The 13446-nt window shown below is 46.8% G+C and overlaps 5 protein-coding genes across 5 annotated transcripts; 3 read left to right on the forward strand and 2 right to left on the reverse strand.

The window, feature by feature from the left end:
* Positions 1-806: 806 nt before the first annotated feature.
* Positions 807-2366, forward strand: BP5553_06659 (Uncharacterized protein; the record flags this gene model as incomplete). Its single annotated transcript, XM_032015282.1, has 1 exon — positions 807-2366. One exon carries the CDS (start codon positions 807-809, stop codon positions 2364-2366), a length of 1560 nt encoding a protein of 519 aa, XP_031868703.1.
* Positions 2367-2728: 362 nt separating this feature from the next.
* Positions 2729-3995, forward strand: BP5553_06660 (uncharacterized protein; the record flags this gene model as incomplete). Its single annotated transcript, XM_032015283.1, has 3 exons — positions 2729-2736; positions 2796-3582; positions 3633-3995. 3 exons carry the CDS (start codon positions 2729-2731, stop codon positions 3993-3995), a joined length of 1158 nt encoding a protein of 385 aa, XP_031868704.1.
* Positions 3996-5584: 1589 nt separating this feature from the next.
* On the forward strand, positions 5585-7432 carry BP5553_06661 (putative multidrug resistance protein fnx1 protein; the record flags this gene model as incomplete). The annotated part of the gene is made up of 3 exons (XM_032015284.1): positions 5585-5877; positions 5966-6287; positions 6365-7432. The coding sequence occupies 3 exons, from the start codon at positions 5585-5587 to the stop codon at positions 7430-7432; spliced, it is 1683 nt and encodes a 560-aa protein (XP_031868705.1).
* A 1215-nt stretch (positions 7433-8647) lies between these two features.
* BP5553_06662 (uncharacterized protein) lies at positions 8648-11557 on the reverse strand (the record flags this gene model as incomplete). Its single annotated transcript, XM_032015285.1, has 4 exons — positions 8648-8652; positions 8735-9206; positions 9283-10280; positions 10333-11557. The coding sequence occupies 4 exons, from the start codon at positions 11555-11557 to the stop codon at positions 8648-8650; spliced, it is 2700 nt and encodes an 899-aa protein (XP_031868706.1).
* Positions 11558-12441: 884 nt separating this feature from the next.
* BP5553_06663 (uncharacterized protein) lies at positions 12442-13429 on the reverse strand (the record flags this gene model as incomplete). The annotated part of the gene is made up of 3 exons (XM_032015286.1): positions 12442-12611; positions 12694-12838; positions 12941-13429. The coding sequence occupies 3 exons, from the start codon at positions 13427-13429 to the stop codon at positions 12442-12444; spliced, it is 804 nt and encodes a 267-aa protein (XP_031868707.1).
* Positions 13430-13446: the final 17 nt, after the last annotated feature.

The raw sequence follows: 13446 nt of genomic DNA on the forward strand, positions 1-13446 counted from the left end.
GAGATCCGACATCGCAATGTAGTCTTGGAGACCAGCGGTCCCAGAGGCTAACCCCAATATGTTGACAAAGTTGAAAGAGCTCTTCTGGAAAAATATCCAAAATCCCATCGGAGACCGTAAAGTTGAACCGACTCAACCCAAAAAACAGGCGCTTTCCGTTCTCCCAATTCCGCCGATTCGTCATCATCAAGGGAGGCAGGCGACGTAACACCCAGTGGTGTGTGTACTCCATTTCCTTGTTCCCTTCTGAATCTTTCCTCCAGGATACTTCCTTGATGAGCAAGAGCAGTTCGAATCATTTATTCTGATTGTTTACTCACATTCAGATATTATTAGTACCTTTCTTTGTCACTATTTTTACTCGCTGTGCTTATAATAGATTCTACTGCCTTCTTTACATGGGATGCTTATATGCACACTTTTAGAGTTACTATATTATTTCAAGATTAATAAGTTGAAATAAAATTGATAGACAATAAAACCTTGTATTAAAAAGTCGATGTCCTAAGCTTGAAGAGGGCAGGGCGTTTAACGCTACTTTCCCACAACCTATAATGAGCTAAGATTATCAAGTTGAATATGCCACTTAGATGCATATAATTAATATTTTGCTTTAATCTAAGATTGTCTGAATTATGATTATCTCACGTATTGCATTGTGACTAACACGGGAATAAATGCTGGTGGTGGTATGATTAGTAAGTGCGGGATTAATCAGCCCCGTGCATCGGGTTTAAATGTACCTCCGTACGGCTGTTTCTTCTACAGAGGTAGATGATTTCAACAATCTCCAATATTCCAAAATCATGGCAATCTGTGGATTGTTTTCAAGAATATACCCCAAGTCTGCTGAGAAACGACTTCATGGAAATGATAAAGCAATCCGGCCCTCCAGGATAGCCTTCCTACGAGCTGCCGCTATCAACTTCATACTCCTGCAAGTGCTCTTCCTCGGATTATTCGTCTACATATTTGGCTCTCTCTTTCAGCAAGATGTACACACTCACAATATGGGCATCCTCTGGGTAGACTACGATGGCGGACTTGTTGGAACGGCAGTCAGGGATGCCTACAAGTCACTCCAGGGAACTACCTTTCCGACCTTGGAGGAAAGTACTCCAGTCCAGTACCCGAGCCCTGGAGAAATGAGAGAAGTAGTCTGCCAGGCAAAATACTGGGCAGCACTTTATACCTCGCCGGGCGCATCCCTCCGTCTCGACGAAGCACTGACCGGGGGTTCTGCAGCAAGCAGCTACAATCGATCGGATGTCTTGACATTCATTTGGAATGAAGCTCGCTATTCCCCGATCGCCGACTCTAGCATCTCTGCAAACCTGCAAAAACTGTCCTCTACCGCTCGAACTGCATACCTGACTCACAAAGACATCTCAGGACTTCAAGCTTTGTCTTCAGCTGACCCCACAGCAATCTCCATATTTGCAGACCCCTGGACGTTGTCCGACATCAACATTCAACCTACAACGCAAGGCTCGCGACTCATCTACAATACCTTGGTCATTATCTTGCTTTTGATTCAGGAGTTTTTCTACCTAGGAACCATCAATGGACTATACGTGCAATTCAAGATATATGCATCCCTTTGGCCACACCGCATCATCGCATACAGGAATATGATATCGTTAGCTTATACATTCGTCGGCTCACTCTCCACCACCGGCGCTATCTGGGCATTTCGTGTGGGGTGGGATGTGAACTCGAATCAATTTGTCCTCACCTGGTTCATCCTCTGGCTCTTTGCACATGCGAACTTCCTCTGGCTGGATGTGATGACTATTTGGCTACCAGTGCAATACGTACCGATGAGCATGATATGCTGGGTTATGTTTAACGTAACTTCGATTCTCGTTCCGTTTGAGCTCAGTCCGGGGTTTTACAGATGGGCGTATGTAATGCCTGCGCACGAGGTATACCAGGTTCTAACAGATATCTGGTCGGGGGGTTGTAACCCACAGCTCCGTTATGCTCTACCTATCCTCTTCTCGCTAGAACTGATAGGCCTGGTGCTGAGCGGCTTAGGCGTATATCGACGGTGCCATTACGCGCTTCTGGCCGAGGAGAACCAAGAAATAGCGTTCCACAGGCGACTAGATGCAGCGATGGATTTTGAGCGGAGGAGAGATGCGGAGAGGCAGGAGGCGGCCGAAGCTGTGGTCGCTGGACCTGTAGAGCCTAGTGAGAAGGATAAGAGGGATGATATGAGAGGTCGTGAAGAGAACCTGGGAGAGGTTGAGTTGGGTGATCAGATTCGTCGGGAGGAGGACGAGATCCTTAGTGACCAGAGGAGGGCGAGTAGGGCTTGCAATTTTGGGCCGAGCTTTGATCTGGCATTTGAAAGAGGATCTTAGAGATTGATCTAATTATTGCGTAGTTCTGTCACCTACTAGTGCACCACTTCGTCGTGTAATTGTGAGAAAAAGTATGTAAGCCTTAAAGCAGGTTTGTTAAGAGTTTTATACAAGGCAATGTATAAATTACGAAGTATATGATGCAGATTGGCGTCCCGAAAGAGGCTAGTGCATAACACCAAGCACAGCCCTAAACGACCGTATCGTATACCTGTGCCACCAGGCCAGATGGAGAGACGACACCAGTGAAGGCCTGCAAAATAACATCGACGTCAACATTGGCGATGTGAGTAAAGATGCTGCTCGATGGTGGGCAGCAATTCTAGCTAAGAATTAAGGTTGGAGGGCAGAGGTCAAAAGAAATGACAGCGTTTATCGATCACCATGGTCTAATACGTCTATTTTAGCAGATCATTAATTTAGACTTAGATGGGCAAGCAGCTTCCAAAGCTCGTTCGATTCGCTATCATCGCCTCCAAGCTCTGATGTTGCTCTTGGTTATTTGATCGACTTTTGTTTACTCCACAACGTCGGCTGTCAATATTCTGCAGCTCTGGCGGCTGCTCTAACCTTTCCATCTCTAACAAATGCGAGTCTCCCCCTCCCAAGCTTTAACGATTCATGTGTATCGAGTCAAATAGCGACGGCCGACATTTCCTCACCACCAAGAATCTCCCAGGCTCCTCCCTCTGGGCATGTCGACATGAAAGACGAGATCCTCCAAGATTTTACGCTCCTACCTTACTATATGACTCTAAGCTGTAGTAGACGGGGTATACAGTCGCTTATTTGCAACACATTTTTCGATCCTCATATACCATGCAACCTCGTCAGTGCATGGGTTCAACCAATATTTGAAGTCCTGGACCCTCTAATTGCCAAAAAGGATTACACGGTTCTTGCGATGGTCCTGGGCAGACAACGGCCGAACATTGTGGCCCTCTGGACTGGTGCTATTGTCACTGGGATGTCGCAATTATATCCTACATACTGTCGGAATAGGCTTTTCCCGATCGAAATCCACTCTGCAGCTTGGACAGACGCAACGCAAACGTTTATGAGTCTAGATCCTCGGCCTCTTCTAGGTTGCGATCGTATATACCGATCTGATGAATGTCGATTACTTTATCTCGCAGGAGAAGAGTTGAATTCTCGCCTCCCCATCTGCCCTTGGCCCCCGTTTGGCACTACAGCTCTTTCTGACACTGATATCTGCGTTCGTACACATGCACATTGCATAGGAGGGCATTATCTACGTTACGCTAGTTGGTCCTGGGCTTAAGAAATGGTGGTAAAGTACGAGACCCAGGCTTCTCCAGCGACACAACGAAACAAAGCGCGTATGCCACTGTAGATGATACAATCACTTTGGATAGCCCCAAGGAAACTGCCCTGGTGAGTGAGACCATTTCGGCGGCGATGACACAAAGCATATTTGGCTGGCTACGGAGTTACGGATGGCCTGCCGCAGAGAAGGCTATATACAGCCACTCATGGATCCCCTCAGAAGGACCAGACGATGAATCAGACGATGGTCCAGAAGATGATGTAAGTGATCCGGGGAAGGCCAAATATACAAGTGACAAGTTCGAAAGAATAGCAGCTTGGCTCGAGCAATGTGGAAAGTAATCTGAAGGTGCATGACTGTTCATTCAGAACCAGCTACAGGTTAGCGCCTGTTACTATGTGCCTGAGCTCCACAGCAATGATTCAAGTGAGATCTGCATATTCCTCAAATCCGCCAGGTCCTGCGGCAAGATGGTCGTGGCATTTTGGTCAGATGGTATATTTTCCAGATTGCGGTACTGTAAGTACGAACGGGCACCGAGGCAATATTGTTTACTTGTTCACCACTTCTTCTGGCCAATCTGACACGCCTCAGCCAAGGCATACAATCTGATATCGGTTTATATGTACCTTAAGCGTAGTAGCCGGTGAGTCATGCTGCATTGTTTGAAACTGTGCTTGTTGTGACCTAGAGTCCTCTCATTGCATTGAAATGCAGCATGCTACGCCTCACACGGCACAGAGTTTCCCCGCTATCTCTTAGTCACATCTCTTCAATCCCTCCGCCCCGACGGAAAGACAGATAAAGCGCAACCGCACCCGAAATTAGCTTCGAGTCATTTAACCCTTTCTGCTACGAGTAGTTATTTACTATTTAGAGTGATGGGGCTCCTAGGAAGGAGGCTTGATATAATGTCCTCCGGATTAGGAGATAATCTTTCGGTGGTGATTAGACTCCCTGTGCATCTGTAATGGGAAGATTACAGGCAGGATAGTTCCTATTTAAGGACTCAAAAAATTGAAGTTGGAAAGATGTAGAGCACCTTGACTGAAACATTATGTGTTAATATCTACTCGAGTATGTTAATGTCCCACATTCTCTCAAGCATTGACTTAGACGAACCTCTCCAGGAAATATGCCCTACTTATAAGGTAACACTCATTCTGCCAGGTAGGAAGCTCTCTGGCTCTGTTATCCAACGACAAACAAATGAGAAAGTGGAGCATTCAACGCCTAGTAAAGAAGCAAGTCGATCCTCCTGTGCCGAGTATCACAGCCCAGGTCGTTAGGCATACTCGAGCGACTATAACAACATTCCAGCAATGAGGGAGCTGTTGGTGCCTTGCCAATTTAATGGAAATCACAGGAGCGCGTGAAAATGGTAAACAACGTCTACGCACTGCTATTTACTACATCTTCAACCACACATTGCTGGTATACGGAGTCGAACAGAGTCGTTAAAGTAGCCTTTCCAGTGTTCCAGATCGCTGGGACAGTGGGATTTCATACGGAGGATATGATTTGCTCGGTGACATTAAACTTAGGTTGATTAGGTGAGCTAGGCCGTTGATAGGGGCTTTTACGTGAGTTGCGAACATCTAACTCTCCGCGTCGGATCTTAAACGATATACATCCCTCCGGCTCCGAAATAACTCTCCGAAGCGACTAGTTAAGCAAATCCTGAACTTGCAAACGCCTACGACAATGGGAAAAGCATATCGTAGCACCTCATATTCTCTAGTCACGCTCTTTTACTTTCGCTTTAATTATATTGGTTCAGATTGCAAAGTCCCTGGCAACTCACCGTCTTTTTATCAGCTGCACTAGACCTCAGAACACTGCTCACGCAACCTAGGCACGACCCGCGATATCGGTCCTCATCCTCCCTGAAGCTTGCGAGTAGTTTTAACGCGACCTTGGCCTATTTGAAATGGCTAGCCCTTCTCCCCTTACAGATGACAGCACTGGCGGCAGCCATGGTCCACTCGTGGCGTCACAGAAAGATGCTGCTGACAATAAGCTCGCCGAAGTAGAGAAGCTTGATGAACCATCCAAGTTTCAGCCAACACCAAAATTCTGGGCTATATTAGCTACCCTTTGTGTGATCGGCTTGCTGAGTGCTTTGGAGAATACCGTTGTCACCACTTCATTGCCGTTCATCGTCAAGGAGCTCAAGCTTGGAGAGAACTACATCTGGGTCACTAATGTTTTCTTCCTAACAAGGTGAATACATCTCCCTCCCTCCGTTTCCATTCCGCATGTGCCCTCGACTGCTCCATACAACAGTATGCTAACTCTATTGCCCTCTTAGTGCCGCTGTGCAACCCCTGTTTGGGCAACTGGCGAATGTCTTTGGACGACGATGGGTCACCATGTCCATTGTTGCCCTCTTCACTCTTGGTAGCGGTATCGCTGGTGGTGCTACCAATGGAGCCATGTTGATTGCCGGACGAGCAATCCAGGGTATGGGTAGCGGCGGGATCAACATGATCGTCGACGTGATTATCTCAGATCTCGTACCCCTCAGAGAGCGAGGCAACTACATGGCATTCGTGCTCATCGTGTACTTCGTCGGCATGGCGCTAGGACCATATGTCGGAGGTGCTCTCGTCGATAGCTTGAATTGGCGTTGGGTTTTCTATATAAATTTGCCTGTATAGCACCCCTTTTAATGACCAATGGCCCAAGAATACCGCTAACATTCAGCTAGGTTGGAGGCGTTTCCATGGTTATGATCTTCCTATTCCTCCGTGTTCAATCCAACAAGGAGATGTCCTTCGCTCAAAAGTTACGCCGCATCGACTATGTTGGCAATTTACTTCTCATTGCGTCGACTGTGTCCATCCTTTACGCTTTGACATATGGCGGAGCCCTTACACCATGGTCATCTTGGCGAATCATCTTGCCTCTTGTTGTCGGTCTCGTTGGGCTTGGGGTATTTATGTTCTTTGAGACCCTAAAGTTTGTCAAAGAACCTGTCATGCCTCCCCGCATCTTCGGCAACCGGACCTCGATCGCTATATTTGCAGTTACATTCCTTAACTCTGCACTCCTATACTGGATTATCTTCTTCTTGCCAGTCTACTTCCAAGCTTTGCTAGGCGCTTCTCCCGCCAGGTCAGGTGTGCTGCTTCTCCCAGCCATAGTCGTCGGTGTCCCCGGCGCTGCTGGTGCCGTTATTCTCCTCTCTAAGTTTGGCAGATACAAGCTGCTTCATCTCATTGGCTTCGGAACCTTCACTCTTGGTGTCGGCCTTTTCGTCCTCTTTGACAAAGACACGCCTCTAGCTCAGACAGTAGTATTTCAGATGATTGCGGCTGGTGGATCAGGCTTCGTTCTCAATACACTTTTGCCTGCAGTCCAGGCGCAAAACGATGAGAAGGACCAGGCCGCAATAACAGCGGCATGGTCGTTTGTCCGAAGCTTCGGTGCTATCTGGGGTGTAGCTATCCCTGCTGCAGTCTTCAACAACCGGTTTTCTCAGCTTTTATACCTCATTTCGGATCCTCAAGTGGTCGCAATATTCAACCAAGGAGATGCATATCAATATGGGACCGCGAAATTTTTGGATAGTTTCCCCCTGGTAATCAAGAACCAAATTATTAGTGTCTACACAGGTGCCTTAAAGCAGGTTTGGCAGCTTGGAATTGTCTTCTCAGGGGTCTCGTTCTTGTTGGTATTCCTTGAAAAAGAGACTAGACTTCGAACAGAGCTTGAATCAGAGTTTGGCTTGGAGAAAGATAAGAGCACAGATGCTGAGATTGCGGAGACAAAATAGGGTTGACACGACGAATACAGCAGAAAGGGAGCGCGCTTAAGGTATGAGAACAGGTTTTTGTACAGCTGGGACTTATACCAAGGTCGAGAGAAACGCAAGAGACCAGATCTATATATAAAATGTACAATATGCAGTGGTTGGAATAATAGACGGTCAAGAGAAGGCAGCTTTCCCCACAAGAATTGCCGACAGAATACATGGACTAAAGAGACTCTAAGCGCACTGCGCTCGAAGCAGTTGGAGTGACAGTATTCTCGGGAGTGTGATGGGATATATCCTCTGTTCTCAGTCTACTGAACACTTATTAGTGGCATGGTAATACTAGGAAGAATATTTGTCGCATTCAATGCTATTCTCAATGCTCTTTCTAACACATCAAATACAATAATGATATCGCTAGCTAAGTCATAAACTCCATACGTATATCTATGGCGAAACATGGTTCTAGAGACGGGACATATTTATCAGTTCTCGCGAGCTATCAAGCCAATGAAGGAAAATTCATCTAGGTCCTCACACAACGAGGGCTGTGACAATTATTTCTAGAGTGCAACGCAGTATTGAATGGTCATCTCATCATTTATTCGTAGTTAAAAGTAATAAAAATGCGGCAAGAAAAATTCCCACTTGAGCGCAGTCTAAGAGCCTAGAAGTAATTGTCAGAATTCCAGGCCATTTGAAGTGCAGCGACCGCCAGAGTTAAACCGTGAATTAGGCCCTCAACGCGATTTTTGGAACGGTAGAGTACCAAGAAATATACTCCAGAAGAGAGACAACATCCCAATCATCATCGAAAATGGGACTTGTGGGTCCTGTAAATCAGTGCTATGTCCCCCAACAACGCGGACTATGAAAAAGGCCAACATCGGCAATACACATATGCAATTGTAGAACAACACCCATCGAATGCTGATATATTCGCGCGCGTATATTCCCCAAAAGTCTTCTCTTTTGCTACCCCCCTCTTCGAATTCAGTCTTTTTCTTCGGGAGAAGCTCTAAGACATCAGAAGAATGAAGGCCCAACTTTATACAATTGTGGTACCAGTGTAGGAATGGCTTTGGTTGATGACATGCATAGAAGCGTTTTTTGAACTCGTGCTCGCTGAGTGGTGGAATATTATCCATCGGTTTCGGCTGGTATTCGTAGTCGGTGTTTGACACTCTGGGGAAGGCGTCTCTTTGTTTAGGGGCGAACTCGTGATCCTCAAATTTCTCACACTATGTTTATATGATCATTAGCTAGGTTTCACGCCATGAGTGAAGCGGCCGAGTAAAGGGAATGAGCAAAATCTCAAATTACTTGCCTTATAGAAGTCGCAATGAGAATACCGCCAGACGCTGAACCAGCTTCGGAGAAACCCTCGAAGCTGGAAATACTTTTGCCTCACTGTGCTAAAGAAAATGTGACAACTGAGTCCCTCAACACAAATTTGTGCTAGCTTATACTCCGCACCCTGTTTGACAATGAAAAGGACGCGATGATTGGGTATGTTGATGTCGACAATCTCAGTTTTGAGCCCAGGCGTCCTAAACTGAGGTGCATTGGCTGACGATGAGCTGGCTGGCTGCATATTTCCTTGTCTATTCTTGGAAAACTGGCCGGGAGCACCGCCGTTTCTATCAGGAGGGCCGCTCGAATTTTGTCGATATGAGGTAGGGGGAGGCTGTAAGTCCTGCATGGCGATACTGGACTCGGGAAAACTGCGAATGATTGATTTGAGGCGCTTGGCAAAAGGCCGAGGCACTTCTGCCCATCTGTCCTCACCGCATGTCTATTTCAATAGTGTTTAGCATTGCCAGGTAGTCCTAAACCACTCTTCTAGAAACTCCAATAAAGGGACTACTCACGCATTCCCATCGGACTCGTGTCTCCCCTTCATCCAAGGGTCTCGGATACACAGGCAAAGGCCACCAATCCCAATGCTCTCCGGTCCAACACTCTATCCTATTCTGATAGTAGCTCATAATCTTCCATAGATGATTACCGGCCTTCTGGCTTCGCTCGAATCGAATCTTACTCGGATGAATGTATTGTAGCTCGGCGATTGTATTATAAAACTTGTAGCGAGTAACATAGGCATGATACCTATGATCAAGCCTTGACCACATAGCTACCAGGCCTCGGAGTCTAGATCGCAGTGTGGGGTAGATGAACTCGTGGAGTCGTCGGCAAAGAGTCTGATACGCGACACTTTCTAGGATGAAGCACTCCAATTGCTCCAGATGCTTTAGCGAGTCATCATATGGCTCTTCTTCACCAGCTCCTTCAGCTACAGAATCTTGGTCGCTGTCATCGCTAAGCTTACTGGGGTCGTTGGAATCAAAGTTAGTAGGGTCGGTAGACTCGATAGAATCAAATGTCATATGAAGATATTCTTCCACCATATCTCGACGGTCCATGGCAGTATGGGGGTTTCCCACGGGCTCTGGAATTCGGACTTCCACCTCCCAGTCACCCAGGGAAGGTTTTGAGAAGAGTTCCCGCGTAATATTGGTTGAATAGGAGCTCACAAAAGCCACAATAGCCCGATGATGATCAGTGGAAATTTCCGCCTTGAGGTCCCCAGCAAAGTGCTTAAGCAGTTTCCGAAAGTTATTTCGCATTCTGTCCAACCCAATTCTCTTTTTTGATACAGCTTCCGAAACAAGAGATATCAAGGCTTCGTCTTGATAGAGCAGACCTGCAAATTCCTGAGTGAGCATTGCGTTAATTCTTTCCGTCCCAGATCCTACGGTTGTATCACTAGGAAGTGAAATAGGAACAGAGAAGACTGAGCCATTATCAATTGATGAATTAGACTCTCCAGAGTCAAAATGACTAGAGCCTCTGCGGGAGCCACTGGATGCTGAACCTATCTGAGCATTTTATCGTTATGTTGATATCTAATGAGCACTTACTTTGTCTATCCTTTATCTGCATATCAGCCTTGTGCCTATTTTCTGCCATGGCATCTAAAGCCTGAAGGTGGTCCCGCAAGCTTCGAGCCCTTGCATGGTTAGGTCCAACGACTTTCTCATATCCTACTAGAGCCTTTGAATACATTTCCCTTGCCTTTGCTAAGTCGATTTGTCGCTCAAAGAGAGAGCCGATGGCCCGGATAGTGTTTAGCGCCGGAATATAAGTCGTAGTATTATCTATACCAAGTATCTTCTTAAATCCCCACAGCGCCCGCTGGTACGTCTGCTCGGCCTCGGCCAGCTTGCCTTGACGGGTATATAGGTCCCCTAAGTTGTTGACTATATCGAGCGTCGACAGGTGCTCAAGACCTAATGCCCTCTCCTTGCCTTGAAGCGCCCGTTGATACATCTGCTCAGCCTCGACCAGCTTGCCTTGCTCGACATAGAGGACCCCTAAGTTATTGACCGTATCGAGCGTTGACGGGTGCTTGGGGCCTAATACCTTCTCCTTACCTTGTAGCGCCTGTTGATACATTTGCTCAGCCTCGGCCAGCTTGCCCTGACGGATATAGAGGACCCCGAAGTTGTTGACTATCTCGAGTGTCGACGGGTTCTTAGAACCAAATACCATCTCCTTGCCTTGAAGCACCCGTTGATACATCTGCTCAGCCTCGGCCAGCCTACCCTGATTAATATAGAGGAGCCCTAAGTTGTTGAGCGTGTTGAACGTCGACGGGTACTCGGGACCCAATGACATTTCCTTTCCTTGTAGCGCCCGTTGATACATCTGCTCGGCCTCAGCCAGCCTGCCCTGATCGACATAGACGAGCCCTAAGTTGTTGAGCGTGTCGAGCGTCGACAGGTGCTCGGGACTCAATGACTTTTCCTTTCCTTGTAGCGCCCGTCGATACATCTGCTCGGCCTTAGCGAGCTTGCCTTGGTCTGCGAAGAGATCTCCTAAGCTGTGGCAAGCCCATTCTATGCCATCTTCTGCAACCAAGCCGTTGGATATTAGATTAGAACATCTAGCTACATGCCGGAGCAGCCGTCGTGGTGTTGGCCACGGGCAAATAGTCTGCTTTCCAGAAACATGTGATGCTACAAGCTTCAAAGCTAATCTAGCCAAATCGTAATCCCACGATTTATTAAGAACGTCGATTGTCCATGAATGAAGGCTTCCATACATGCTATACCCTTGTAGTTGGATGAATTCTTGTGAAGACATTTCTATCTCCACGAGCCCGTGGCTAATTAGTACCCGTACCGCATAATGAAAGCTTAGTTCGTCTTTAGCTAGTTGTTGTACCCAGTCTAGGTCGTTCCAGTCACTGTGCTCAAGAAGCTCGAACTAGAAATCCTGACTGTCGAAATACGCCCAGAAGTAAAGAAGCTTGGCCGAGAGTTCATTTTGTTATTTGACGTAATTAAATGAAATCTGCCAGGTAGAGTAAAGTGTTCGGCCTTCGTACGAGCTTAGTCCAGGACTCGATTCCTGGAGTTGCACCTATGACTCTTTATACAAGCGAAGATAATCCGAAAAACTAATCGCTACTTGATTAAGATATACTCCGGCAGTAGCTAATGTAAGAGGAATCCCGTCAAATTGATTAATAAGCTTGATAGTATCGGGATCTATTATTAAGATTAGAGTAGTACAAAATTTAGAACTTCCTTACTATCTATCAGTATTTCCCGCCCCGACACGTTAGACAAAATCTCAAGACTATCGCCTAGATCGCTGAGTCTATTAATCCGGATAAGATAATGACCAAATTCGACTTACGACGACTAGGTTGTGATAAGAATTGACCCTTGATATAACTCCGGGAAGAACTTTTGGATATCCACGGCCGTGGGATCTGTTTTTCCAAGCAACTCGAGGTTGTCATAGTTATCGTATATCATTAGCCATCGCGTGTTATTAAGCAGACTCAGCCATAACTTAACAGTATCTATCGCCTCATCAGGGTCTTCCATATCCACGCTACTTAGCCGGATATCAGAGAGATGTTCCCGTAATATTCGCTTTGCTGTATTAACAAAGCTCTACTTTAGAGAATACTCATCCTTGACATCTAGCTAGAATATTGCCGAGTAGCTGTCTTGATACTACTTCGCATATACAACACTAAGTTGTGTCTTGCCAATTCCACCTAGGCCGTGAAGAACAACTGCTCGACGAGAGCCATCGCCGCTAAGTGCCATGTACATCTCCACGAGCTCCGCCTCTCTTGCCACGAAGTGCTCGACATCAGAAGTATTAGAGAGACTGAAGGTGACTGAGAAGACTTAGCGCTTAATCCCTACTCTGGTTAGCAGCCTCCTAATACCTGGTGCTTGCGACAGAAGAGAGGAACTTACCCTTTGAAGCCTTGTCGATCTCCTCATTGAGTCGCTTCAGTGCCTCCTCTTTCCCCTCGCCGTAGACAAGCGACATATTAACATCGAAAATGCCCAGTAGCGAGTATACCTTGTCTTCTTCAAAGGCCGTCTCACGACTTTCTGCCTATGACATTCGCTCAGTGACGCTGAAATCAGACAACGGGCTTCCTCGAAAAGCTTTGACGGGAATTCCAGTTATCTCGCAGATGTGTCGTTCTAAGGATACCTTATCACCTAGTAGCTCCCCCTCTTCTGAGAAGAATATAAGTGATACCGGCGCTATAAGCTCTTGTAGGGTCCAACCTCGAGTGAACCATCTGCTTCCCCGAAACATCAATTCCCAAGGCTCGTTAGGCTTGTCGTCTATATCGGAAGGACGTTTCGAAACATCTGAAAGATAGACGTAGCATTTAACTGCATTCTGGTACCAGCGAAACATCGAGTTAATAGTATCCTGAAGCTCGCCGGTATTAGATTTATCAATACAACAGGTGTCCACCCAAAAGTATTGCAAGCCGTCGCGCCTCGTCTGTTCTCCGCAAAACCGTATCTTGCTATAGCCAGCCTTCTTCTTGCCGGTGCCATTTGTCAGGTCTTCAAAGGTAACCTCCTCCACTCCCCATGTGTGCGAGAGTATAGCATACCGCGGAGTGTCGTCGCCAAAGAACTCGGCAAGGCTGAACTCGCCGTCGCTGTTGTATTCCAGTAGACGCATGATTCGACAGGATTCAA

Source organism: Venustampulla echinocandica (assembly GCF_003357145.1).
Source record: "Venustampulla echinocandica strain BP 5553 chromosome Unknown scaffold_4, whole genome shotgun sequence".
Lineage (NCBI taxonomy): Eukaryota > Fungi > Ascomycota > Leotiomycetes > Helotiales > Pleuroascaceae > Venustampulla > Venustampulla echinocandica.